The sequence below is a fragment of the Leptonotus elevatus genome, chromosome 15 (genome assembly GCF_054856555.1).
Source record: "Leptonotus elevatus isolate MCC_2025b chromosome 15, RoL_Lele_1.0, whole genome shotgun sequence".
Lineage (NCBI taxonomy): Eukaryota > Metazoa > Chordata > Actinopteri > Syngnathiformes > Syngnathidae > Leptonotus > Leptonotus elevatus.
This window is the reverse complement of record NC_141253.1, coordinates 14,293,685-14,321,661: the sequence shown is the minus strand read 5'-3', so window position 1 is coordinate 14,321,661 and position 27,977 is coordinate 14,293,685. Positions and strand designations below refer to the sequence as shown.

Genomic DNA, 27,977 nt, shown 5'->3' with positions numbered 1-27,977 from the left:
GACTGGGCATGTGCGGTCGGGTGGGGGAGGGAGGGCCGGCGGGGCGCCGGGCTCCGTCGTGGGACGGCCAGGTGATGGCTCATAACCCCCCCCCCGTTAAAAGGGGGTATATGGCGCGGGCGCGTCTTGGCCTCGCTTCCGATCGGGCGCGCCAAAGGCCGGCGTTCGCGGTCGCCGGGGCGCTGTAAGGCGACCCGCGAGCCGGAGGAGCCGCCCGCCCGAACACCGCCGCGAGGCCGGCCGGCGGGGGCCCTCCGAAGGCTCGTACGTGGATGCCGCTCGTACGTGGGAGAAGGTGACGTGGCGTGGACGAGAGCCTGCTGAGGCTCCGGAGGTGGCACTCTGAAAATATTTTGACATTTGGCTGACTCTGAAAATTTCTGAGAACCAGCCAGGGAGAGGGCAAATGTGGTCAGGGAGACCGCCCCTTAGCACCCCTATGTCGGATACAGGGATGTGATTGTTCCGCTAATTCGCGGAATTCCGCTTTTTTTATCTCCAAAAATAAAATGTTTACAGTACAAAGTGGTAAAAAATCCGATTTCGTCTCTCGACAGCATTCCATTTTAGTGTTTCCGTAACTGAAATGAAACTGATCTTGCGATTGGCTGAAGTCTCCGTGTTGACCAATAAACGCGCTTGTTATAAAGGCATAGGCGTATGCCATTGTTTGTTGACCAATAAACGCGCTTGTTATAAAGGCATAGGAGTATGCCATTGTTCATTTCTCAGACGTTTTTGCCGGGTGTTTAAAGAAAGATGTCCGTGATCGAACGCAAAGATGCTCCGCGAGTTAAGGAAATTGACAAGATCGTAAAAAACAAGTTTCGATGGGACTGGTTAGAGAAGGATATATCTACAAATGTTGGAAAGAAGACTGTGACGAATTTGTTCAGTGACTTTATTCGGAAGATCGATCGTGCCGGGAAAGCGCTTTGCATTTGGTGCCATGATACCATTGACTATGGTGGGAGAGGTTTCAAAGCTCTTGAAAGTCACGCAAAGAGCAAAAAACACGTGAAAGAACTCCAGTCAAGAACAACAAATTATTCCATCGCTGGAAGTTTCGGTGCCCAAACGAAAACTCCAAAACTTTACGGCCTCCATCCCTTATTGACATCACAATCGGAAGCGGTAATAGAGAGACGTGATCCACCCCAACAACCTGTATCAGTTGCTGACAGAGTCGTGAATTTTGAGGTCGGTGGTAAACTTTTCAAATTAATCGAAATCAAATTTTCGAAAATATTATAACGTAATAAAAATGGCCATAAATATTTAACATGGTTAATCATTGACACAAACTCAAATGAATGCTGCATGTTTGCACTTTTCAGGTTTCAATATGTTGACTGTCTTGATGTATGCAGTTACAGAGATGATCTTAGTCAATCATGCATTCGACGAATGCATGATTGTGTTTTTACTAGAGATTGCTGCATGAGGTATTTTATGTTTTTGTCATGCATTATGTATTAAATTAAGAATGATTGATTAAATGATTTATTGCATGGTAAATATATATGATGATATTCTCAGTGATAGTTTTTAAAAGCAAAGGCAGTCCAATGTTTTTGAATGTGACTGATTTTGAGTTGACTAAAACTGCAATTTTATATGGGATAGTTCAATATACATTGAAAATTTATGCTGTTGTTTTGTCTATTTCTTTGTCATCTGAGTGCATTGAAAGTACTTAAAAACACGGAAAACCCATGAGCTCTGGACCTAGCTGAGTGCCCGCGGCCCCCAGACCCCCGGCTAAATTTTCAGATAGGTTCACTTTGGTCAAATCACATCCCTGCGGATATGACAGGCGAGAGCCCCCCCTGCTGAGGCTCCAGAGGTGGCACTCTAAAAATATTTTGAAGATTGGCTGACTTAGAAAAAATTTGAGAGCCAGGCTGAGGAGGGGGCCATCTGGCCAGGGAGGCCGATCTGAAGTGCCTCTAAGTTGGATATGGGTTGGTCGAGCCTCCCTTGTTTTGCCCTGGAGGTGCCTCGTCTGAAAAAGGTCGCTCCTGAAATTGTACCACATACATTTTGAGGTTTGGGTGCAAACCTCTCGAATTAGGGGACTCGGTCCCCTATCTACAGCGCTCCTAATGGCGGCAGGTGGTACTGTGCCCCTGGTAGCCCGGCCATTGAAAATGAATGGGCCCATTCATTTCCTATGGGAGATTTCGACCCCTGGTAGCCCGGCCATAGAAAATGAATGGGGCCATTCATTCCTATGGGGAATTTCGACCCCTGGTCGCCTGCTATTCATTTCAATGGGGGATTTCGACCCCTGGTAGCCCGCCATTCATTTCAATGGGGGATTTCGACCCCTGGTAGCCCGCCATTCATTTCAATGGGGGATTTCGACCCCTGGTCGCACGCCATTCATTTCAATAAGGGATTTCGACCCCTGTTAGCCCGCCTTTCATTTCAATGGGGGATTTTGACCCCTGGTAGCCCGCCATTCATTTCAATGGGGGATTTTGACCTCTGGTAGCCCGCCATTCATTTCAATGGGGGAATTTCGACCCCTGGTAGCCCGCCATTCATTTCAATGGGGGATTTCGACCCCTGGCAGCCCGCCATTCATTTCAATGGGGGATTTCGACCCCTGGTCGCCCGCCATTCATTTCAATGGGGGAATTTCGACCCCTTGTTGCCCGTGTGTGGTTCTGTGGGACTTTTTGGCGCAGCTGACGGGCCCTGCTGCTCATGGAGGTTTGCTAGTGGAGGAGGCCCCCCTGCCTGGGCAACTCCAACGCCCGGCTTCTCCTGGTCCGCTGGAGCTCCGCCAACAGCCAGCAACAAGCCCCGAAGAGAGGCGCGCTCCCCCTGGTCCGGCACACGCACTCACACACACCCCTCCGCCCAATAAAGATAAAATAGTTCCTGTGAGTAAACACTTTGAGTCAATGTTTAAAAAAAAAATCCAAGACCATGTCAGAAAATCTTGGGATGCTGATAGACTCGAACCTTTCAGCAGCAAATCAATCACTAAAACAGGCTTTTATCAGCTTTAAAACATATATAGAGTAAGGAGTTGCATCCTCAAAGCGGACCAGGGGAAGCTTATCCATACTTTTATCTTCAGTAGATTTGGTTATTGTAATGGCCTTTTGTTTGTACTCCCTCAAAAGAGCATCAAACTGCTGCTGGGATTATGACCAAAACAAAAGAGATCAGAACGTATCACTCCAGTCCTTTCGGCTTTACTGTCTCCATTCCAGTCATCTGTAGAATAGATTTCAAAATTCTGCTACTCCTGATGATCGATCTATAATAATGGTTTGTCTCCTGAATACATTCAAGAAATGCTAATTGGATATAACCCACTGACCTGTATATATTACTGAATAGTCGATAGCCTAAGACTTTTGAAGCCGCAAGGCCGCCATATTACCACTCCCAAGAAACGTTTCTCGGCATACGATCCTATACATTTACAGCAGGGTTCACCAATTCCAGTCCTCGAGGTCCGGAGTCCTGCAGGTTTTAGATGTTTCCACCCACTAGCACACCTAATTCATATAATCAGCTCGTCAGCATGCCTGATAATGATCCTGATTAGTATCAGGTGTGTTGGTAGGCGGAAACATTTAAAACCTGCAAGACTCCGGACCGAAATTGGTGTACTCTGATTCACAATATCGAAATTGGAGCGTATTTGAGACAGTACGTAGTAGAAACAGCAGGATTTATGATGTTTTAAATTTGTTAAACATAAACAAGAGGACTTCAGACATTTTACAACTTGCCTTAAATATAAATTATATGCTTAATGATGTTTACAGGAGGAAACTTGTGACCACCTTGCCAACCACTGCCCTACCCACGCCCCCCGGCCTAATACTAAGAGCCTACGAGCTGTATTTGTCTAATCTGTACGTATACGTATAGTATATAGGTCTACTGGATAGTAGTCTTCTCGCGAGGTGGGAGTGGTAAGATGGCCGCCCTGTGGCTTCAACGACTTGCACGGGCGTCTTTGGGCTAAACTCAAACCTGATTAGTTTGTCTACAATAAAGCGATTATATGTTTGCACACCTGATATGTGTGTTTAATCAACTGTCTCATGAGTGCGGCGATATGTCAATATGTGTTTTTGCAAGGAAGTGATTTAGTTTTGTGGCTAATTTTTGAGAGCGACGAAGCTGTTTTGTAGAGTGTTGCCTTATACAGTAGATGGCGGTATATGCACATGCACGTTGCTTGCAATCAGATTCAGATATCAAGATTTATTGTCATTGTCACAGAAAACAACGAAATTTTGTTTGGATCATCAGCAATGTTTGATGTAAAGTGCATAAACCACAAACCCAATAAATTACATTTAGCCCGTTATAACAAGAGTGCATCATAATAGCAACAATTAAAGCAGCGTCAGAGGACATATAACATATAAGATGCATGCAAGGACATATTGTTAAATTCATGAAGAATACGCAATTAATAAAAACAAGAAGAAAAACACCGGCAGCAGGCTGCGTCGTGGTAAGTCTCGAAGTCTGCGGATAAGGAGTGCCAGTGGCATGAAGTTTGTCCAAAAGAACTCGCCGTAGATTGCACGTTACAGAGCTACTCTTTATCAGGATGTAGCCATACGTGCTTCATTAAATAATTCGTCATGAATTCGCACTGAACGTACTCAAGCGTCGACAAAGTGCGCCCATCACTACTTTAGTGAAGTCAAATATCGTCTTCGTGCGCGGCTAATTCATCTCAGTTCTCCTTGAAGCTTCTCAGTCTTGCTTATCTTACGTTAGCTTAGCTTGCTCAAAGCCAACAATGGAGAGGCGCTTGTTATCAACACATTGACTCAGCAGAGATCAAGTGTGAGTCTAAAGTGTCGTGATTATCACGTGAAAATGTACGCAAGTAGAGTCAAGTACGAAGAAGAGCTTCGTGGAGCACAAGAGGAGCACGAGCGACAACGTCAACTGCTGAGCTCTGTTTGCAATAGGCCTCCAGTTGTAGGTACGTGACAAACAAGAAAAGTCTAATCTTCTTTCAAGATGAACGGCATTGAAAAGAAACGGAAAATAGGGATACAATATTTTTGAAATTTCGTAAAGATAAAGATTTGAGGAAGTTATGACAATTTAAAGACTTCAAAAAGTGGGTAAAATGACTCCTTGTTTCACGCTCAAAACAACACGATGGACAATTCCGAACTTATAAGTCACAAGTTCTATGACACCTGTGAGCAGGGCCGGACTGGGACTCATTTTCAGCCCTGGAGTTTCATGGCTCAGACCGGCCCACTTTAGTTTACCGTGTTTTAATGTAGATGCATATTTCATATGTATTAATATATCTAAAATAGTTTACCATTCCAATAACCAACGTCAATAGTTACGTTGCATATGATTAAAATTTTAAATAACTTACTAGATCACAATCAGTATATCTGAACAATTATGAAAACATAAAGTGAAGACTCAGTGCTGAAGAAATTGATTTGACCACCTCTCATATTCTCTAAACATAAAGCGTAAATAAGGAGATAATAAGGCAATGTACATGACAAATTTTCTATTTTTTTAAGAGCTCAAATAAGGAACTGCAATCACACGTTAACTTCCTTGTGAATTACTATTGGCAAGGACAGGGTTTACAAAATTGGGTACAAAATGTTAAAGTTAGTTTCAGTCACATTTAAAAACTAGTCATTTCTATATTTGTTTTTAATGTAATTACTATATTTTTTTAATCTGAAAAAGCAGGTCAAGCCCTGCTATTTATCTCTTCCTTCTAGTGGGGCAGCGTGGTTTTTTTTCCCCTTCTATGTAACTTACTGTTCCCAACAAATATAAATACCACAACATTAAATTACTAGTAAAAACATGATCAGCCAAACATGCTATTGGACCATTATTTACACATCATATTGTTTGTTTTTGTGTTGCTTACTCTTTCTTTTGTGTGCATGAATTGAATTCCAATATTTACATATTGGTGAGGTCTGTGGTGATGTTGATGACTCTGTCTGTGTAGTTTGAGTCTGTGGAAAATATAGGGTTGGATGAGGTAGGTTGAAGTATCTGTTGGCAGGAGGACGACTATTTGAGTGAAGAGTGAGGATCACTTTGTGACTGTTTTTTATTTGGGCTGATCAGGCTGATGTTATCAGCTGTTGTTCACTTCCTTGTCACTTGTCAATTGTTTTGGGAATTTGACATCAAGTGACGCATGTTGTAAAAAAAAAAAAGTGAGCAGTCAGTAGATGTTAATTTCAGCTAACCTTTGACTCATCCGCCTAACTAATTTACAATAACTTAACTTCCCTGAGGTCACACACGCCCACTCGCCCAGTAGACTAGATGAATGTCAGCCATGCAGGAATTTGATGTTAGGTGTTTAAGCAAACACTGATGTGCCTTATTTTCTCTTTTATTAGACCTTAATTCCAGATTTAGCGGTTTCATGTGGAATTAGGATGGTAACATTTGCAAGAGAAGGCAATTATTTTTTGGTGTATATTTTTTTCTTCCATTTCACTTCACGTTCACGACACTATTAGTAATGCATGTTTTTTTTTTCTTAAACTTATCAGATTTCAGATTCACAAAACCTGGCTTTCACGAAGGCTTAGTCTGTTAGAAGACAAATGAAGAGGTCTTCACTTCTTCATTTGTCTTCTATTAGATTTTTTTAAATTTTATATCTGGAACAATTACTGTTACATATCTGATGTGTTAGCGGTTAGTGATTTCCAAATACACAACATCAAAGACACCACAGACTGACTTTACCAAACCACGCGTGTCTTGTGTCCTGCAGAGATCTGTGAAAAATATATTCGTCCTGAGAGGCAGGAGCCAGAGTTCCCCAGTATTAAAGAAGAGGATTTGGAGCCTCTTCAAGTTAAAGAAAAGGAGCAGCTGCAGCCTCCAAACATAAAAAAAGAGAACTTGCTACCATGCATTAAAGAAGAGGAGGATTTCACAGAGTTGCCTGTGACTGGTGTCCTTTTGAAGACTGAAGATGAACGTCAATATGAAGAGAGCAAAGGGGCAGAGCCTCCAAGCAGCAGCTTAAGACAACAAATGACATCAGAAGGTGATGAAGACCACCGTGGAGGTTCACAAGTAGATAGCTGGTTGGCTCCAATGTCAGATGGTGACGACATGTCTCGTACTGATGACGATGAACAGTCTGAATGTGATGTGATGTGTCACATTGACGGCAAACGTTGGAAATGTTCTCAGTGTGGAAAAACTTTTGGGTGTAAGTCTCAATTGAGAAGACATGTGATTAGCCACACTGGTGAGAAACCTTTTCCGTGCTCAGTTTGTGGTCGAAGTTTCTCTGAGAAGGGAAAGTTAAAACAACACACAAAAACCCACACTGGTGAGAAACCTTTTGCCTGCTCAGTTTGTGATCAAAGTTTCTCTCAGAACGGAAGCTTAAAAAGACACACAAGAACCCACACTGGTGAGAAACCTTTTGCCTGCTCGCTTTGTGGCCAGAGTTTCTCTCGGAAGGGAAACTTAAAACAACACACGAGAACCCACACTGGTGAGAAGCCTTTTTCCTGCTCGGTTTGTGGCCAGAGTTTCTCTCAGAACGGAATCTTAACAATACACACAAGAACACACACTGGTGAGAAGCCCTTTGCCTGCTCAGTTTGTGGCGTAAAATTCTCTGAGAAGAAAACCTTAACATATCACGCAAGAACCCACACTGGTGAGAAACCTTTTGCCTGCTCAGTTTGTGACCAGAGTTTCTCTCACAAGGGAGGCTTAAAACGACACATAGGAACCCACACAGGTGAGATACCTTTTGCCTGCTCAGTTTGTGGCCAGAGTTTCTCTAACAAGGGAGGCTTAAAAATACACACAAGAACGCACACTGGTGAGAAGCCTTTTGCCTGTTCTGTTTGTGGCCGAAGTTTCTCTCACAAGGGAGGCTTAAAAACACATACACGAACCCACACAGGTGAGAAGCCTTATGCGTGTTCAGTTTGTGGTCGAAGTTTCTCTGAGAAGAGTAATTTAAACAGACACACAAGAACCCACGCAGGTGAAAAACTTTATGCCTGCTCAGTTTGCGGTCGAAGTTTCTCTCAGAAGAGGAACTTAAACAGACACACAAGAACCCACACTGGTGAGAAACCATTTACCTGCTCAGTTTGTGGTCAAAGATTCCCAAGTAAGGCCAAAGCCAAGAGGCACAAGTGTGCTGGTGAAAATAGCTGTGATTGATGAATTTTCATATGATCTAATTCCTGAATTTACATTTAAAATAAAGCTGAAATCACATCTACCGCTGAATGAACGAATGATTTGTGTACTTGTAAAGTGTATTGTATGTGCCTTGACTTACCCTACTTTTACATTTGTATTCAAAATATTACATCAACCTGACAAGGTGCTGCAGATTAAAATTATCTAATGACTATCGACCTTTTGCACGTGACATCACAGCCTTCATGGGAACGCCCCCTGCGGCACGGACGGCAAAATAACCACTTGCATCTTTTGAAACCCTTGAAACTCGTAAAGCGTATAGTCTTGTATCTGATCAATTATCTTCTAAAATGGTCAGATCTAACTGTGCGGTAGCTTGTACTGAGAGACGAGGGTGTAACACAAACTTGGCTTTTTATCACATGACTGCTGATTAAAATAGAAGACGGATGGATAGCAAGACTATCACTGGCAGCCCTCAAAATATTCACGGATTTGCAGCGATCATTTTTTTACGGGGTTAGTAGATCACTGCGGCATGACTCAGTGGTTGAGTGGTCGTCTCCTTTCCGTAAGGTTGTGGGTTCGATTCTTATCCCTGGTGACCATGTCAAAGTGTCCTTAAACAAGACACTAAACCATGATTTTCTCCCAGTGGACCTGGCAGCGCCTCGCATGGCAGCAGTCGACCAATGGTGTATAAGCGTGTGTGTGCATGGGTGAATGTGAGGCTTAATTGTAAAGCGCTTTGGGCACCATATGGTGTAGTTAAAGCGCAATGTAAATGCAGTCCATTTACTAGCAAACCAACACTAACAAAGATTAGAACAGGTGTCGAATTACAGCGTATTTCAAATCACAATAATGAGCCAAATAGTTACCTGTCCACTGCACATACACAAACTACGCTCTTAGTTCCATATGAGTTCAGTATAGGTCGGAATGTGTAAAAAATAGGGTCCAGTAATCTAAAACGCTTAATGTAAAAAAAAAAAGAAGAAGCTCAACATGGCTTAATGTTAGAAAACTATGGACATTCGCCACCAAAATTGACATGCACATCTGGACTTATGTCCACCAACATTTGACAATCAAAATTCTTGTGATTGGTCGTAGTTTTCTAACATTAAGCTACACGTTAAAGTTTTTTTTTTTTTTTTTAACATTAAGCACTTGTGACTGTCCCGAGTTTTAGGTAACAATGAAGCGCTATCTAGTGGTCAAAGAATAGCATTAGAAACACACAGGAGCATGCACACTACGGTGGCTCAGAGAAACCACATTTCGCAAGCCAACCACAAATTTGTATTTTGCCGAAAAGGCCGAGCGAGCCTGAACTAGCCAGAGCAGCTAACAAGAGCGGCTAGTGGGAGGAGATAGTAAAAAAAAAAAAAAAGCTAGTAAAATCTTGTAAGAGCAAAACAAAAGGTGACAAGCGATAGGAGCCCAAATCACGGGAGTCAGTGACGATCACCTGCGGGCCCCAGTTGTGGAAGGTATGCGGCGGTCGACCCATTGGGTATGACACGCGATGCAATGCCACCCCGGCTAACTACATTCGCAAAGTTGTCCTTTGGTTATTCGTAGCAGGAAGATGGCGGCGAAACATTGCATCACTAGTAAGGTGAGACTAAAGCCATGTGATTAATTACTACGAGACCTACGATTATATATATATACAGTATATATATATATATATATTAGAAGAATTATGCGATACAACATGTTTTTTTCAAACGATTGACATAAACACTTGTTTTTTAAAATGAATGAATTATTAGTTCACCACTAGATGGTCCTAGGGATCACTGACTGTCCCTTTATAAAAAATATATGTCAGTTACATGATAAACTCGTTTTACTTTTTGGTATCTTGTCCCCCTGGTGTGAGCGAAGCGTCTCGTCCCAGAGACCCAGTCAACGACCAAAAAAAGGTTTGAATACTGGCAAAGTCAGCAATTTTATTAAAACAGTGAGCACAGCAGGCGATGGATGATAAGCTAAGGGTCTGTTTCCAAACTATTAATCTCCGACATGTATAAATATTGCGCTCAATGACTAAATGTGGCACTTCTACTGACAGGCGAACGTTTGTCGAACTAGTAGATGTCATGGCTAGATGGGCAATAATAAGTTATAATTACTATAATAACAATCCCTAAGTCGCTCCATGTCCCATCCACCTCAAATCAACATTCATTCACTTCTGCCATCCACACCGATGAAGTCACGTGATCACGTGATGTATGTGCAAAAGGCCAATCTGTCATGTTTACATGTAAATGCCTATTCATATGCACTGTCCCTTTATATATATCATGACCCCCCCCCCCCCATGTTTATTATCAAAGCTAATTACAATGACAGTGATTTTAAATAATGATTTTTTTTTAAAATTATCTATATGTATTCTTGTAAATTTAAGTCTTGTGTGGACGTTTCAACTTTTTGTACTAACACACACTCTTTGTGTAGAGATGAAAAGTGTACCTGATTATGATCCTGAATAAAGTACTGCTCTTCAAATGTCTTTCTCTCCATGATTTGCACACACTGACGACTGAAAAGGTGGCACTCTCAAGCTGCCATTCCAGTTGAGTGGGGTTTGTGGGGTGTAATAAGTGTGTTCCTACCTGTGCTGTTACACAAGCTAAGTCAAACTCAGTTTTGTCACCAGCCCCTTTCTAGTTACAGCTTACTTCAGAGGGCTGTTATGACGGTGAAACCAAATGTTTATACGTCTCATCGTATTACTACGTATAGTATACACAACAAGATGATGGATTACTAGTTTTTAAATCAGAAGTCATGGGTAATAGTTATTCAAATTACTGTTAAAAAAAAGAGTAACAAAAATGATTGCAAAATCTCAACATTATGTTTTATACATGACATTTTGATACAGATTTTAGCAGGGATCATTGAAGTTGACAAATGATTTGCATTTGCGGGCCAAAATTTGATGACGTGGTGGAACTCATCTGGCCCCCGGGTCTTTGTTTTACACCTATGTACTAGCTTATGATGCAAAATCACCAGTGCACAGCTTTGCCTTGTTGGCCTATATTGCTTAAACTAGGGCTAGGGTTTCAAATTAGAGTTAGTTGTAAGGACTAAGCAGTTTAGAAAATGAATGGATAGATGTACAAAGTGGGGCCTTAAACTAGGGTTATGATTGAACGGATTTAAACTAGGGTTAGGGTCTCAAATTAGGGCTTTCAACTGAGATCAGGTTTTTGAAACAGGGTTTCAAAGTAGGGTTTTAAACTAGGGTTAGGGTTTTGAAATAGGGGTTTAATCTAGGTTTCTAATTATGGTTTTAGGGTTTTAAAATAGGGTTTTAATCTAGGGTTAGGGTACCAACATGAACATGAATAATTAAAATCTGGATTTATTTATTATTTACCGCGTGGGGTGCTTTCAACTTTTTTGTACCTGTGGAGATCTAATACAGGCCAGGGAATGTTTCACCAGCATCTGAGAACAATTGTTTTGGGAAAGAACTCTGCCTTGAATAAAAAAAAAAGAAAAGAAAAGAAACACACCTATTCACATAAACATACATAGAATTGAGAAAAAAATAGAGCTGTCAAACATTTTTTTTATCAGATTAATCACATTTTAAAATTTGATTAATCACGATTAATCCCTTAATTAAAAATACTTTTTATCAACATTTGCCCGCCAAATTTGAAAAACACCTGTTAAATGTTAATTATTTTTGCTAGATGACACACACACTTCTTATTTTTTTCATGTTAACTTTCTAATTTTATTTTTTTTATTCCTGTGAATATTAGCATTTTAGCTCACTAGTTTCCAGGTCATGTAACATATTCACCCCAAATCAGTGCTGCATCGTATTGGCATGTCTGCTGGATGTTGCACACAGCATTTTTTTCTCCATTTCAACCTTTCCCTCATTTTCAATTAACTTAATTGTACATATCAATGTTATAGCTCATTACCAGGTCATGGAACCTGTTCACCCCACAAGAGTGCATACCCAATTAAACATGAATTAGTGTTGTATTATACTGATTTTTTTAAACTGTTTGTCAATAAAATATCCTTTATAAAAAAAAACATATTTTAAACTGCCTGTCAATAACATTTTATTTTGAAAAACGGATGTAGGTCTCCTCTACAGCGTCCCTTCACCCACTCTACCGTAAGTCCTAGAAAAGGGCGAACTTGAAATTAAGAGCGGCTGGCTTGACTCCGTAAAAAGAAGAGGCGGCTAGCTTCACCGCAGTAAACAATCACCACATTATTTTGGATCATATTGGCATTCAGCCCTTCCTCTATGTTGAACCAAAGCTGCCAAAATTCAAAATTAATTAAAATATTAATTAAAATAAATAAATGACTAAAAGCCCGTCACGGTGTCCGCCTCCCAGTGCAGAGGGCGTGAGATCGATTCCGGGCTTTGGCCTTCCTGGGTGGAGTTTGCATGGTCTCCCCGTGCTTGCGTGAGTTTCCTCCGGGTACTCCGGTTTCCTCCCACATTCCAAAGACATGCATGGCAGGTTAATTGAACACTCCAAATTGTCCATAGGTATGATTGTGAGTGTGGATCGTTGTTCGTCTCTGTGTGCCCTGCGATTGGCTGGCAACCAGGTGTACCCCGCCTACTGCCCGAAGTCAGCTGGGATAGATACATTTTCGATTGTTTGTATAACAGCCACTAAGGGGTCATCCTAAATGGTATCCATCGGTTGAAAACTTTAAACACCCTGCCAAAAAACATACAATCAAACAAAAACACTTCCAAAATTGTCATGAATTCCCTCCTAGCTAAAAACAAAGAGCCGAGTAGAACAACAAATGAGCAAGGAAGGCAAATGCTTTTTTAAGATTTTATACAACTTTCAATAAAGATTTTTTTTGGGGGGGGGGGGGGGGGGCTAAGATGGCCGACATGTTGCGCATGCGCGTCGCAGACAGTGCCTTATCGCTCACCAAAGCTTATTTGTATACCACCGAACGTACAGAATATTTGACGTAGAATGTCCTCTACTACTTCACTGGAGTTTTACGTAACTAAATTAATTGTTGTGTTCTGTTAAAGTCGCCTCTGTGCACATAGTTTGACGCCTCTTGGTTTCGGCCTAGTTTAGCTTAGCCTAGCTTGCTAGCCGCTAACAAAGACGCATTCGTGAGCAACACTGCACTAAACTGATAGCAAGTGTGATCGTAAAATGTTGTGATCGTCGTATCAAAATGTGTGCAAGAAAGACAGTAGAGTGCGAGGAGGAACTTTGCGGAACGAAAGAGGAGAACGAGGGACATCGTCAACAACAGACGCCTCGAGTTGGAGTACACACAGCAGGTTTGTTCACGTCTCACTTGTTTCGGAAATACTGTACTTAATTCCTTAACAGTAATCCTGTGTTTACGGGCACTGTGTGACGATTTCATTACATTCAATAATGTTTGGATCTCATGGTGGACCCAGGTGCGTAGTCAGCATATACAATGGTTTGATCTGAATGCTGCATAACTTAAGTGTGACCATTTCACGATTAAATAGCCTTTTTGGAGGAATGCAAGCAAGACTTTTGCCGGTTTTGTCTTCGTGTTAGCTTTTTTCCCCCAGAGTCTTTGGTCATGCCAAGTGAAATCATTCTGAAATTGCAATAGTGGGGCTGGAGCAAAGTACCGAAGTACACATTATTTCTTACTGTACTTCAGTATAATTTTTTTTTCTTCGTGTGACTGTACTTTGGGGGAAAATGAGACTTTTTATATTTTAAGATGTCTGATTGGGTCTTTATTAAAATATGCTTCTTTCAGACTCTGGTTGATAAGAATGTGTGTGTGTGTGGGGGGGGGGGAATTTGAGTGACATGAAGCAATCCAGGGTGCAACAGGAACACCTCATATTATAAACGGCGTTTTAAAACAATACTTAGTGGTGACCATATTTATAATTTCCTATGGGTAAAATTGCAAAATCTTGTTGTCAACACTAGCAGGCATCACGTACCGCGTCAGGTACATTAATATGATTTTGCTCCCAATTATTCGTTTCATTGTCATTCACGTCATCTTAAAACTAATTTATTTGTGAGATTTCATTCCAAGGTGGGTTGGATATATTTCATTGTGCTACATGCAGCCAGCAGGCACATTCTTGGAGAACTGCACAAGGAACCAAAATAACCCAAATAAAAATATTTTTCTTCTGTCCTTGTATTACTGCTTAACTACTTTTTGTTGCTTCTCGCTTTGTAATTTGTAATATTGATTCATTTTTGATATTATTTATACTTTATTCATTGTAAAATGTTATACCTTTATTTTTTTAGTACATCCTCCCTGCCGCTTTTGTTTTAAATTCATGATATTTTGTTATTTGTCAAAATGTGTTTAATGAAAAATAACTGTTAAAGTGAATGCTCTTTAAAAAAAAAAAATATATATATATATATATATATATATATATATATATATATATATATTATTAAATAAATTAGCATTTATAAAAAAAAAAAAGAACAAAAAATTGGTACTGTTCAGTACCGGTATCGATTCCCCGGTACTGAGAATTGGAACCTAACCGGTTCAAATACGAAAGGTGCCCGTCCCTACTTGTGAGTGAACGAAGCACATGTTTTTGTTGTTGTTGTTTTTTAAATTATTAATTAACAATTATGGTCAAATAAAGATTGCAAAGATTTTCTTGACACTATAAAACTTTGAATATTTAGTAGGGATGCACTGAAATGAAATTTTTTGGCAGGAAGCGAAAATGAGAAACGCTTGGCCGAAAACTGAAACGCCGAAAAAAATGCCGAAAAAATGATCAATGAGCTGGATAAATGCACACAGTGCAGTGTTATGTCATTGCGTTTGTTATTCTATGATAAATAAAGTAGTCGTTTGCACACAGACACAGTGCTTTAAACAGTTAAACTGTCACTTATCTGTGTTTCATTTCAAACAACAAAAGGTGCAGAGGCTCTCAGGATCAGGAGCATCTCTTATAAAGTTAATTAAAATGTAAAAACAGAAGTAAACAGTTTGAAACTTTTCTCTAATTGTCAGATTTTTTTAAATAAATAAATAAAAAGGTGGTGATAGCCGGCAAAATGCAGAATATTGGCGCAGATAATAATCGGTCTGGCAGATAATTTGGTCTGTCCCTATAAAAGATCATTAATTTCTTGTAATGTGTTATTCGTATGGAATAAATTAAAACTAAAAAATGAAGAAGAAAAAAGGTTAGTATTTTGTCACTCAAAACTATTCAAAGAAGTAAAATATTGTTTGTAGTTTTGGTGGCATGTATTTATTTAGGATGAGACTTAGGGTGTATTCAGAACAGAAAAGTCCTTTAGTCCGCTTCTTTGGTCCGGACCAAATGCGGACTTTATTTTTGTTTGTTTGGTGCGGTTCATATTCACACTGTGCTTTTTGCAAGTGGACTATATTGTGTAATCACATCAACCCGCGTGACGATCTGTGCTCCTCTTGGACAAAAAATAATGAGCGCTGAAGGCATAACCAAACCTGGAAATAGAGGAAAACATGACATTCCGACGTGCTGCATTACTGCTCTGCATATTTGTGCCGTTATTAGATGCAAGATATTTGCGAGCATCAAGAGTAGCTCATTCAACGGTGTTTCCGCAACGCTGTTCCTAATTTTGGAACGCGTAGTCGATTGCGTGCAGTAGGAGCAGTTGCGCTCCGCGTGCCCAGCCCCCACAACATGCTGACAGCAGCATGGCTAAAAAGAATACGGACGATTATGAATGAATTTAGCACAATATTCACCACCGGGAAATGTTTCCCCCCTTCGATGCTTGGCTACGGTGGCTTGTTAAGCCCAAAAAGGCGCATATGTCCTGCAGTTGGAGCGGATCAGCCGTGGTTTGTATTCAGACTGCGAACAGAACCGCACCGAGTGCGTTTGGAAGCGGACCGAAACCACCTCAAAAAGTGGGTCTCGTTCTGCTTGTTTGGTCCGCTCCAGGATTCGTTTGTGTGTATTCAGACCTGCACAAAAGGTCCGGATCAGCGTGGGAAACAAACTCTGGTCCGTTTAAAGCGGACCAAACAGTGGAGGTCTAAATACACCCTTAAAAGTTCCTGACAAAATTAAAATGTTCCTGAGAAACTATCCAGAATGTTTATGAGATATTATGGTAGGGGTTGAACTTGGCATCAATGACTAATGGTGTTGATCATATTTGAGTTTAATTTGATTATTTATGAAAGAAAGCATAGTGGTGTGTTGGGATAGTAATTCAGACATGCAGTTGATTCATTTGTGACACATCAAAGACATGGCATTTTAACTGCCGTCACCATTAAATGACGACATGGAGGCCTCATTTGTACAATGATTTTTCACTCCTTGCTCCTCCTGTTTATCTCAGCTCCACAATGGGATCGCTGGTTGGAAGCACGGCCATGTGAACAGATGATCAAAGACCAAGGAGGTCGCAAATAAAGCGACAAGATTTAGCTCACATGTTTGTCTTCTTTTGCCTTGCAGACATCAGTAACGATGTTGGGCCTTTATCGTTAGATCTTCAGTCTGAGTCCTCACACATTAAAGAGGACGTGGTGGATAAAGAGCCCGCCTACATCAAAGAGGAGGAAGAGTCCCCGCACATTAAAGAGGAAGTGGAGGATAAAGAGGTTGCTTACATCAAAGAGGAGGAAGAGTCCTTGCACATTGAAGAGAAAGAGCAAGAGGGTATCATTAAGGTCTTACTGACTGACGTCCCTTTGATGTGTGAAGATGATGACGAAGGTGAGGAGAGTGGAGGGGCGGAGCCTTTAAACAACAACAACAACAACAACAGCATCAGCAGCAGCTTGAGTCACGTGACAACAGAAGGTGATGGAGACCACTGTGGTGGATCACAAGCCAACGGACTCATAGCACCACTATCAGATAGTGACGACTCAACGTCGCATGATGATGATGATGATGATGGTGATGAAAATGATTATGGTGAAGAGTCTGGAGGTGATTTGAAACGTCATGGTGACAGCAAAAGCTGGAAATGTTCTCAGTGTGGGAAAACCTTTGCTTATATGAGCCGTTTGAAAAATCATATGATTAGCCACACTGGGGAGAAACCTTTTGTTTGCTCAGTTTGTGGCCAGAGATTCTCTGAAAAGGGAAACCTAAGGAGACACACAAGAACACACACTGGTGAAAAACCTTTTGCCTGTTCAATTTGTGGTCAAAGATTCACTCAAAAGGGAACCTTGATATATCACACAAGAATGCACACTGGGGAGAAACCTTTTTCTTGCTCAATATGTGGACAAAAATTCTCCCATAAGGGATATTTAAAAAGTCACACAAGAACCCATTTTGGAGAGAAACCATTTGTCTGCTCAGTATGTAATTTAAGTTTCTGTGAAAATGGTACTCTAACAAAACACATAAAAACACACACTGGGGAGAAACCTTTCGCCTGCTCAATTTGTGGGCAAAGATTTTCTCATAAGGGAAACCTGATAAGTCATACAGGAATCCACACTGGAGAGAAACCCTTTGTTTGTTCAGAATGTGGTCAAAGGTTCTCTCGTAGACATGCTATGACAACACACACAAGAACACACACTGGAGAGAAACCTTTTGCATGCACAGTTTGTGGTCAAAGATTCTCTCGTAGACACGTTTTGACATCACATGTAAGAACGCACTCTGGAGAGAAGCCCTTCCCATGCTCAGTTTGTGGTCAAAGATTTTCTAAAAAGGCATCCTTAAGAAGTCATTCAAGAACACACACAGGTGAGAAACCCTTTGCTTGCTCAGTTTGTGGCCTAAAATTCTCACAGAGGGGAACATTAACAAGTCACACAAGAACGCACACTGGTGAGAAACCTTTTCCCTGCTCAGTTTGTGGTCAAAGGTTCTCACAGAAGGGAACCTTGACAAGTCACACACGAATCCATACTGGTGAGAAACCTTTTGCCTGTTTAGTTTGTGGTGAAAGATTCTATCAGAAGGGCAAAATTAAGAGACACAAGTGTGTTGGTAAAAGTAAAAGTGATCAATGAAACCTAAAGTTAGATTTGACTCATTTGCCACTTGACTCATCTGGTTGTCTGAGAAGCCGTTTGGCCTAAAATTTGAGCAGGTTTCATCAGTTCACATATAAAAGGTTGGATAGAACAATTTGAAGTACTTGAACGGAACGAGGCTTAACGTGACAAGTGTCCTTTTCATGTTTATTTAGGACATTCGTCAACTTGTTAGCAAATTAACGATTTAAGTTAATATTGTTAAAATTATCATTAGTGTTTATATATGACTGTAGTTCCAAGTATGTTGTGTGTATTGGGTAAAATATTTGTATTTTGATGTTTTTTTAGAAGCTGGTTTGTCATTATTTGTGTGCACGCATGGTCTGAGTATGTTCTAAATTTGTTTGCAGAATACGCACAAATTCAAGTACGAATATATTGATGAATGAATGAAAAACATTTTTGTGCACAAATTGTTAATAAATGAGGCCCAATGCGTCTGAACCTCACTTGTACTTGAGGCTCTCCGTACAATATGTTGTGCTTGATCACAATTTTCTTTTTTTTTATTCCAAGAATAAAGACAAAAATAGGAATACATTGAAAATCGGACCTTATTCACTTGAATGTACTCTGTGAGGAAGTACTGTTCACATACACAAGCTTCACCCTTTCATTCACACACATGCACATATGAAAATATTAAGAATAGTTGTAAACCACAAATGTATACTTTATACACTTTATTGAAAGGTTTGATGATGGTGTGGCGGGCCAAAAATGCATTTTTAACGTGTGTGAAAGGTTGTGTATTTTGATTTTCTAGTTGCCACACAAATGTGATTAAAATTTAGATTCACATCAAAACCAGTGGCCCAGTGATGGGCCACTTCTAAATACAATTGGCAAACACTGCACACTACGCAAGAGTTGAGACGGGTGCAGTTGCCTTGGAACAAGAACAGTCCAGTTGTGAGTGATTTCAATCCCCAGGGAATGGGATGGCTTGAATGGATAAAAATATTCACAGGCTTACTGTAGAAGTTTGTTCTTTAACCTAATAACCATGACGCTGATGTTAAACAATCTTGTACTACATCTCCCTTCGTGTATAGTATATTGTATATATTCTTGCATTTTAATGACCATTTCAAGTTTCGTGACAAATGTTTAGAATTAGCACTTGTGCTAAAACACATAAAGTGACTAAGTGACAAAATAGACTGCGAAGAAACTTTGACTCTTGATAAGATGGGAAAGTGTACATATGATCCTGAATAAAATACAACTCTTCCAAAAATGAGTTGTTCCATTTTATATACAGTAGAGTGGAGCCGCAGGCTACAAATGACCCAGTTTATGAACAATTTGGGTTATGCCCAGAATTTTCGTAAACAAAATTTACTATTTTCGACAATTTTCTGTATGGATGGAGAAAAAAGAGGGAAATGTTTTATTTTTGACACACAAACTGCAATCTACAGCATGTATGTCATTTATTAAGTGTTACTGAAGCACAGATGAGCTAAACTGATCTGTGCTGTGCTGCTTTTTGCGCTGAGTTGATCGAACGGCCTTGATGTGGGGTCCCTCAAGGATCATCAGTCCTTGGTCCCATTTTGTTATTTCTGTATCTTACCCAAGGGTCAAACGCTTCAGAATGGCAATGTTAGATATGATATGTTAGATAGTAGACATGGCTATGCAAGTGACACACAGCTATATTTATCATTGTCCCCCAAATAACAGTTCAATTAACATGTTGGGTACTGTCTAAAGTAAATTAACAACTGGATGAAGCAAGATTGCTTTCAGATCAACCAAAACAAAATGGAGGTAATTGTTTTAGGCAATAAAGATAAGATGGTTTCTGTTAAAAGTCAATATTAAAAAAAACAAAAAAATCAAAGACAATGTCAGAAAATCTTGGGACGCTGATAGACTCTGACCTTTCAGCAGTCATTTCAAATCAATCACTAAAACAGGCTTTTATCAGCTTTAAAACATATATAGAGTAAAGAGTTGCATGCTCAAAGCGGACCAGGGGAAGCTTATCCATACTTTTATCTTCAGTAGATTTGGTTATTGTAATGGCCTTTTGTTTGTACTCCCTCAAAAGAGCATCAAACTGCTGCTGGGATTATGACCAAAACAAAAGAGATCAGAACGTATCACTCCAGTCCTTTCGGCTTTACTGTCTCCATTCCAGTCATCTGTAGAATAGATTTCAAAATTCTGCTACTCCTGATGATCGATCTATAATAATGGTTTGTCTCCTGAATACATTCAAGAAATGCTAATTGGATATAACCCACTGACCTGTATATATTACTGAATAGTCGATAGCCCAAGACTTTTGAAGCCGCAAGGCCGCCATATTACCACTCCCAAGAAACGTTTCTCGGCATACGATCCTATACATTTACAGCAGAGTTCACCAATTCCAGTCCTGCAGGTTTTAGATGTTTCCACCCACTAGCACACCTAATTCATATAATCAGTTCATCAGCATGCCTGATAATGATCCTGATCATTAGTTTCAGGTGTGTTGGTAGGCGGAAACATTTAAAACCTGCAGGACTCCGGACCTCGAGGACCGGAATTGGTGTACCCTGATTTACAGTATCGAAATTGGAGAGTATTTGAGACAGTACACAGTAGAAACAGCAGGATTTATGATGTTTTAAATTTGTTAAATATAAACAAGAGGACTTCAGATATTTTACAACTTGCCTTAAAAACTAATTATATGCTTAATGATGTTTACAGGAGGAAACTTGTATATTTTTTTATTTAAGAATTATCCTTGTAATTCAACAAAATATGCCTCTCCCAAATCTAATATTGGGTATGGAATCTAAGGAAGTTAAGGAACTGAGCGATAAAAGAAAAAAGGTGTCTTCAAAACAGCACATACCATCCACTTGTTAAAAAATAGTGACCACCCTGCCAACCACCATATACTAAGAGCCTACGAGCTGTATTTGTCTAATCTGTACGTATACGTATAGTATATAGGTCTACTGGATAGTAGTCTTCTCGCGAGGTGGGAGTGGTAAGATGGCCGCCCTGTGGCTTCAACGACTTGCACGGGCGTCTTTGGGCTAAACTCAAACCTGATTAGTTTGTCTACAATAAAGCGATTATATGTTTGCACACCTGATATGTGTGTTTAATCAACTGTCTCATGAGTGCGGCGATATGTCAATATGTGTTTTTGCAAGGAAGTGATTAAGTTTTGTGTAAAATTTTTGAGGGCGACGAAGCTGTTTTGTAGAGTGTTGTCTTATAATATGGAGGTAAATTTGGTGCAAAACTAACTTGTGCAAAAAATTTGTACCTGTAGAAAAAAGTCTAAATTTGTATCTGTAAAAGTCGTGATTTGTATCTGTAAAAAAAATGTGTGCCTGTAAAAAAAAAATTTGTGTCTGTAAAAGAAATTTGTACCTGTAAAAAAAAAATGTGTATGTGTAAAACAAATTTGTATCTGTAAAAACAAATTTGTACCTGTAAAAGTCATGATTTGTATCTGTACAAAAAAAAATTCATACCTGTATTAAAAGTATAAATTTGTATCTGTAAAAGTTGCGATTTGTACCTGTAGAAATGACAACTTGTAGTCAAAGAAGTCGCCACTAGGAGTCACAAGTGGTTTTTCTGCTGCTGTTCAGTGACGTGAGTTTTGCCCCATTTCTCGCGCTACAAATGGAGCAAAACTAATTTGTACTTGTAGAGCGCCGTGATTTGTACTTGTAAAGAAGGGGGCGGGCTCTGGTGAATGAAGGGTTGTTTTGACCAATCAAGTGAGAAGGATTTGAGCGGATTGGAGCGCAACCTCATTGGTTTAGCGAACGACGGTGGCGGGACTCGCGGAAGGATACAAGCAGGACACATCGTCGCCAACCAACATACATATTAAGAATACTTCAGTCGACTGTATGGAGGTAAATTTGGTGCAAAACTAACTTGTGCAAAAAATTTGTACCTGTAGAAAAAAGTCTAAATTTGTATCTGTAAAAGTCGTGATTTGTATCTGTAAAAAAAATGTGTGCCTGTAAAAAAAAAATTTGTGTCTGTAAAAGAAATTTGTACCTGTAAAAAAAAAATGTGTATGTGTAAAACAAATTTGTATCTGTAAAAACAAATTTGTACCTGTAAAAGTCATGATTTGTATCTGTACAAAAAAAAATTCGTACCTGTATTAAAAGTATAAATTTGTATCTGTAAAAGTTGCGATTTGTACCTGTAGAAATGACAACTTGTAGTCAAAGAAGTCGCCACTAGGAGTCACAAGTGGTTTTTCTGCTGCTGTTCAGTGACGTGAGTTTTGCCCCATTTCTCGCGCTACAAATGGAGCAAAACTAATTTGTACTTGTAGAGCGCCGTGATTTGTACTTGTAAAGAAGGGGGCGGGCTCTGGTGAATGAAGGGTTGTTTTGACCAATCAAGTGAGAAGGATTTGAGCGGATTGGAGCGCAACCTCATTGGTTTAGCGAACGACGGTGGCGGGACTCGCGGAAGGATACAAGCAGGACACATCGTCGCCAACCAACATACATATTAAGAATACTTCAGTCGACTGAAGTATTCTTCCTCAACATACATATTAAGAATACTGAAGTATTCTTCCTCAACATACATATTAAGAATACTGAAGTATTCTTCCTCAACATACATATTAAGAAGTATTCTTAATATGTATGTTGGTTGGCGACGATGTGTCCTGCTTGTATCCTTCCGCGAGTCCCGCCACCGTCGTTCGCTAAACCAATGAGGTTGCGCTCCAATCCGCTCAAATCCTTCTCACTTGATTGGTCAAAACAACCCTTCATTCACCAGAACCCGCCCCCTTCTTTACAAGTACAAATCACGGCGCTCTACAAGTACAAATTAGTTTTGCTCCATTTGTAGCGCGAGAAATGGGGCAAAACTCACGTCACTGAACAGCAGCAGAAAAACCACTTGTGACTCCTAGTGGCGACTTCTTTGACTACAAGTTGTCATTTCTACAGGTACAAATCGCAACTTTTACAGATACAAATTTATACTTTTAATACAGGTACGAATTTTTTTTTGTACAGATACAAATCATGACTTTTACAGGTACAAATTTGTTTTTACAGATACAAATTTGTTTTACACATACACATTTTTTTTTTACAGGTACAAATTTCTTTTACAGACACAAATTTTTTTTTTACAGGCACACATTTTTTTTACAGATACAAATCACGACTTTTACAGATACAAATTTAGACTTTTTTCTACAGGTACAAATTTTTTGCACAAGTTAGTTTTGCACCAAATTTACCTCCATACTTATACAGTAGATGGCGGTATATGCACATGCACGTTGCTTGCAATCAGATTTAGATTTCAAGATTTATTGTCATTGTCACAGAAAACAACGAAATTGTGTTTGGATCATCAGCAATGTTTGATGTAAAAAGCATAAACCACAAACCCAATAAATTATATTTAGCCAGTTATAACAAGAGTGCATCATAATAGTAACAATGAAAGCAACGTCAGAGGACATATCACATATAAGATGCTTGCAAGGACACATGGTAAAATCATCAAGAATACGCAATTAATAAAAACAAGAAGAAAAACACCGGCAGCAGGCTGCGTCGTGCTAAGTCTCGAAGTCTGCTGATGGGGAGTGCCAGTGGCATGAAGTTTGTCTAAGTGAACTCGCCGTAGATTACACGTTACAGAGCTACTCTTTATCAGGATGTAGCCATACGTGCTTCATTAAATAATTCGTCATGAATTCGCACTGAACGTACTCAAACGTCGACAAAGTGCGTCCATCACTACTTTATTGAAGTCAAATATCGTCTTTGTGCGCGGCTAATTCGTCTCAGTTCTCCTTGAAGCTTCTCAGCCTTGCTTATCTTACGTTAGCTTAGCTTGCTAAAAGCCAACAATGGAGACGCGTTTGTTATCAACACATTGACTCAGCAGAGATTGATTATCACATGAAAATGTACGCAAGTAGAGTCAAGTACGAAGAAGAGCTTCGTGGAGCAGAAGAGGAGAACGAGCGACAACGTCAACTGCTGAGCTCTGTTTGCAATAGGCCTCCAGTTGTAGGTACGTGACAAAAAAATAAATAATCAAATCTTCTTTCAAGACGAACGTCACTGAAAAGAGCCGGAAAATAGGGATACAATATTTTTGAAATTTCGGAAAGATAAAGATTTGAGGAAGTTATGACAATTTAAAATACTTCAAAAAGTGGGTAAAATGACTCATTGTTTCATGCTCAAAACATCACGATGGACAATTCCGAACTTACAAGTCACAAGTCCTATGACACCTGTGAGCAGGGCCGGACTGGGACTCATTTTCAGCCCTGGAGTTTCATGGCTCAGACCGGCCCACTTTAGTTTACCGTGTTTCAATGTAGATGCATATTTCATATGTATTAATATATATAAAATTCCAATAACCAACGTCAATAGTTATGTTGCATATGATTACAATTTTAACTAACTAATTTACAATAACTTAACTAATGGGGGGGGGGGGGGTCTTCCCTGAGGTCACACACGCCCACTCGCCCAGTAGACTAGATGAATGTCAGCCATGCAGGAATTTGATGTTAGGTGTTTAAGCAAACACTGATGTGCCTTATTTCCTCTTTTATTAGACCTTAATTCCAGATTTAGCGGTTTCATGTGGAATTAGGATGGTAAAATTTGCAAGAGAAGGCAATTATTTTTTGGTCTATATTTTTTTCTTCCATTTCACTTCACGTTCACAACACACTATTAGTAATGCATGTTTTTTTTGTTTTATTTAACTTATCAGATTTCAGATTCACAAAACCTGGCTTTCAAGAAGGCTTAAGTCTGTTAGAAGACAAATTAAAGGTGAAGATATTTTTTTATATTCTATATCTGGAACAATTACTGTTACATATCTGATGTGTTAGCGGTTAGTGATTTCCATATATAAAATATACAACATCAAAGACACAACAGACTGACTTTACCAAACCATGCTTGTCTTGTGCCCTGCAGAGATCTGTGAAACATATCTTCGTCCTGAGAGGCAGGAGCCAGAGTTCCCCAGTATTAAAGAAGAGGATTTGGAGCCTCTTCAAGTTAAAGAGGAGCAGCTGACACCATACATTAAAGAGGAGGAAGATTTCACAGAGTTGCTGGTGACTGATGCCCATTTGAAGACTGAAGGTCAATATGAAGAGGCGGAGCCTCCAAGCTGCAGCTCAAGTCAACACATGACAACAGAAATTGATGGCGAGCAATGTGGAGGATCACAAGCAGACAGCCGTTTAGCTCCAATGTCTGATGGTGACGACATGTCACACTCTTCTCACACTGATGACGATGAACAGTCTGAGGGTGATATGACATGTCACACTGACAGCAAATGTTGGAAATGTTCTCAGTGTGGGAAAATGTTTCGCTACAAGTCTTTTTGGGAACAGCATATGATTGTCCACACTGGAGAGAAACCTTTTGTTTGCTCAGTTTGTGGTCAACATTTGTCGAGTAAGAGAAATTTAAAAACACACATAAAAACCCACACAGGAGAGAAACCTTTTGCTTGCTCAGTTTGTGGCCAAAGTTTCTCTACAAAGGAATACTTAAAAATACACACAAGAGCCCACACCGGTGAGAAACCTTTTGCCTGCTCAGTTTGTGGTCAGTGTTTTTCCCAGAAGGGCATCTTAAATGTGCACACAAGAACACATACTGGTGAGAAACCATTTGCCTGCTCAGTTTGCAGTAAAAGTTTCTCCGATAAGGGACACTTGTTAAGACACACAAGAACCCACACTGGCGAGAAACCTTTTGTCTGTTCGGTTTGCGGTCAAAACTTCTCTCAGAGCGCAAACTTAAAAATACACACAAGAACCCACACTGGCGAGAAAACTTTTGCCTGCTCTGTTTGTGGTCAGAATTTTTCTAGTAAGGGAAATTTAAAAACACATATAAGAACCCACACTGGTGAAAAACCTTTTTCCTGCTCAGTTTGTGGCCAAAGCTTCTCTACAAATGAATACTTAAAAATACATACAAGAGCCCACACTGGTGAGAAACCTTTTCCGTGCTCAGTTTGTGGTCAGCGTTTCTCTCAGAAGGGACACTTAGTAACACACATTCGAACACACACCGGAGAAAAACCTTTTTCCTGCTCAGTTTGTGGTCAATGTTTCTCTCAGAAGGGAGCCTTAAATGTACACACAAGAACCCACACTGGTGAGAAACCTTTTGCTTGTTCGATTTGTGGTAAAATATTCCTAAGTAAGAGTTATGCTAAGGGTCACAAGTGTTCTAGTGAGAATAAGAGTGATCAATGATGCTTGATATGATCTCATATAATAATTTATATTTAAACGATGGCACAGTAAACTGAGGCGGGTAATTTAGAAAAACGTTGTCATTCGTCAGCGGCTTGGGTGCCTGTCCTTAATCGTCAGTCCATATTTTTCAAGCCAAACCAAATTGTAATTGCCAGTCCATTGTGTTATTTCATCCACGCTTCCGTCATCACATTTCATCACCACCACCATTTTAGGACCGACAAACAGGCGGGCATTCCGTCAGTCCGTCACTGACGAATGCCTGTTTTGCTGGCAAAACGTTGTTAATTGTCCACCTCTGCCGACACATCACCTTCTCCTTCTTCGACTACTTTTTACGTCACAATCATTTGCAGCACTAGCAGTGCATCTACTCCAGTCAAGAACCACACCACTACCATTAAAACTAAAATATATTCCATAGTACCATATTTACAGTCAATATTTACAATCCTAATTTTGACTCAAACATTAAATAAACAAACAAAACACCCTCACTCACCTACATTATACGAGCAACAGACAGGAAGTAAATGTGTGACCCAAAACCGGAAGTAGTTTACAAAATAATCTTGAGATAAATAATTTTCCCCAATTTTTACAGAAACCCACAACCATAAAGGTTTATATGCAAATAAATGCACATACATAAAATATTACACTCAAACACATGTAGATGTGTATTACCATGGCAAGGTGAAGTGACATCTTTACCATATTCGTCTGGTTCCGCCTCATTCGTTAGCAAAATGAACAGACAGTTGTAGAATGTACATCCTTCTTGTGCACACTAGCTCTTTTGGGCGCCTACCACTGAAAGAATTATGTTTACTTTTATTGTAGATCTTGACTTTACTTACTCTATTTTTAATTGTATTCAAAATGTTATATCAACCAGGCAAGGGGCTACAGATTAAATTGGTAGAGGGCTATAATCTGGCATGTTATATGGTTACATGTGAATGCTAATTAATGTGCACTGCCCCATTTTTTAAAATTAAATTTTTCGTGTTTAATATTAAATGTGTTTACTGTACTATGACTGATTTTAAATAATTTACATTCTTGTATTATATCTACCTTCTTGATTTTACCTATCTGCTTATAAATCTCGTGTGGACAAGTGTTGAGAATTAGTACTCGTGCTAAAACACTCAAAGCAATGTATGAAATTACGTAATTTTGTTTTTTAATGTGCATAGGTGAATGATTGTTTGAAAATGACTTTTTGTGTTGAAATGAAAACGTGTACCTGATCCTAAATAAAGTACAGCTTTTAAAAAATATATATGTTTGGGACGTTCACCCAACATTTTTTTTTTTTATTCTTTCAGCACAACCATTTAATGGGTTGTAGATAGTCTCTTGAGTAGGGTAGTGTGTTAGCAATGACCGCATGGTGCCCCCGAATACGACCCATTTTCAGCTGTGTGCTCATCACAAGACAACC

The 27,977-nt window shown here is 39.7% G+C and overlaps 1 protein-coding gene across 5 annotated transcripts; it reads left to right on the top strand.

Moving 5' to 3' along the window:
* The first annotated feature begins 4,559 nt into the window (after window positions 1–4,559).
* Window positions 4,560–27,813, top strand: LOC147162087 (uncharacterized). 5 transcript variants are annotated; one of them, XM_086096868.1, is made up of 3 exons: window positions 13,109–13,522; window positions 16,697–16,842; window positions 16,946–17,145. In XM_086096868.1, exons 1-3 carry the CDS (start codon window positions 13,414–13,416, stop codon window positions 16,985–16,987), a joined length of 297 nt encoding a protein of 98 aa, XP_085952994.1. In that variant the 5' UTR covers window positions 13,109–13,413; the 3' UTR covers window positions 16,988–17,145. The 5 variants fall into 5 exon arrangements, with proteins under 5 accessions (XP_085952991.1, XP_085952994.1, XP_085952990.1 ...); XM_086096865.1 differs by lacking the exons at window positions 13,109–13,522; window positions 16,697–16,842; window positions 16,946–17,145 and adding exons at window positions 4,560–4,975; window positions 6,782–8,360; XM_086096864.1 differs by having other exon boundaries at window positions 16,697–18,725.
* Window positions 27,814–27,977: the final 164 nt, after the last annotated feature.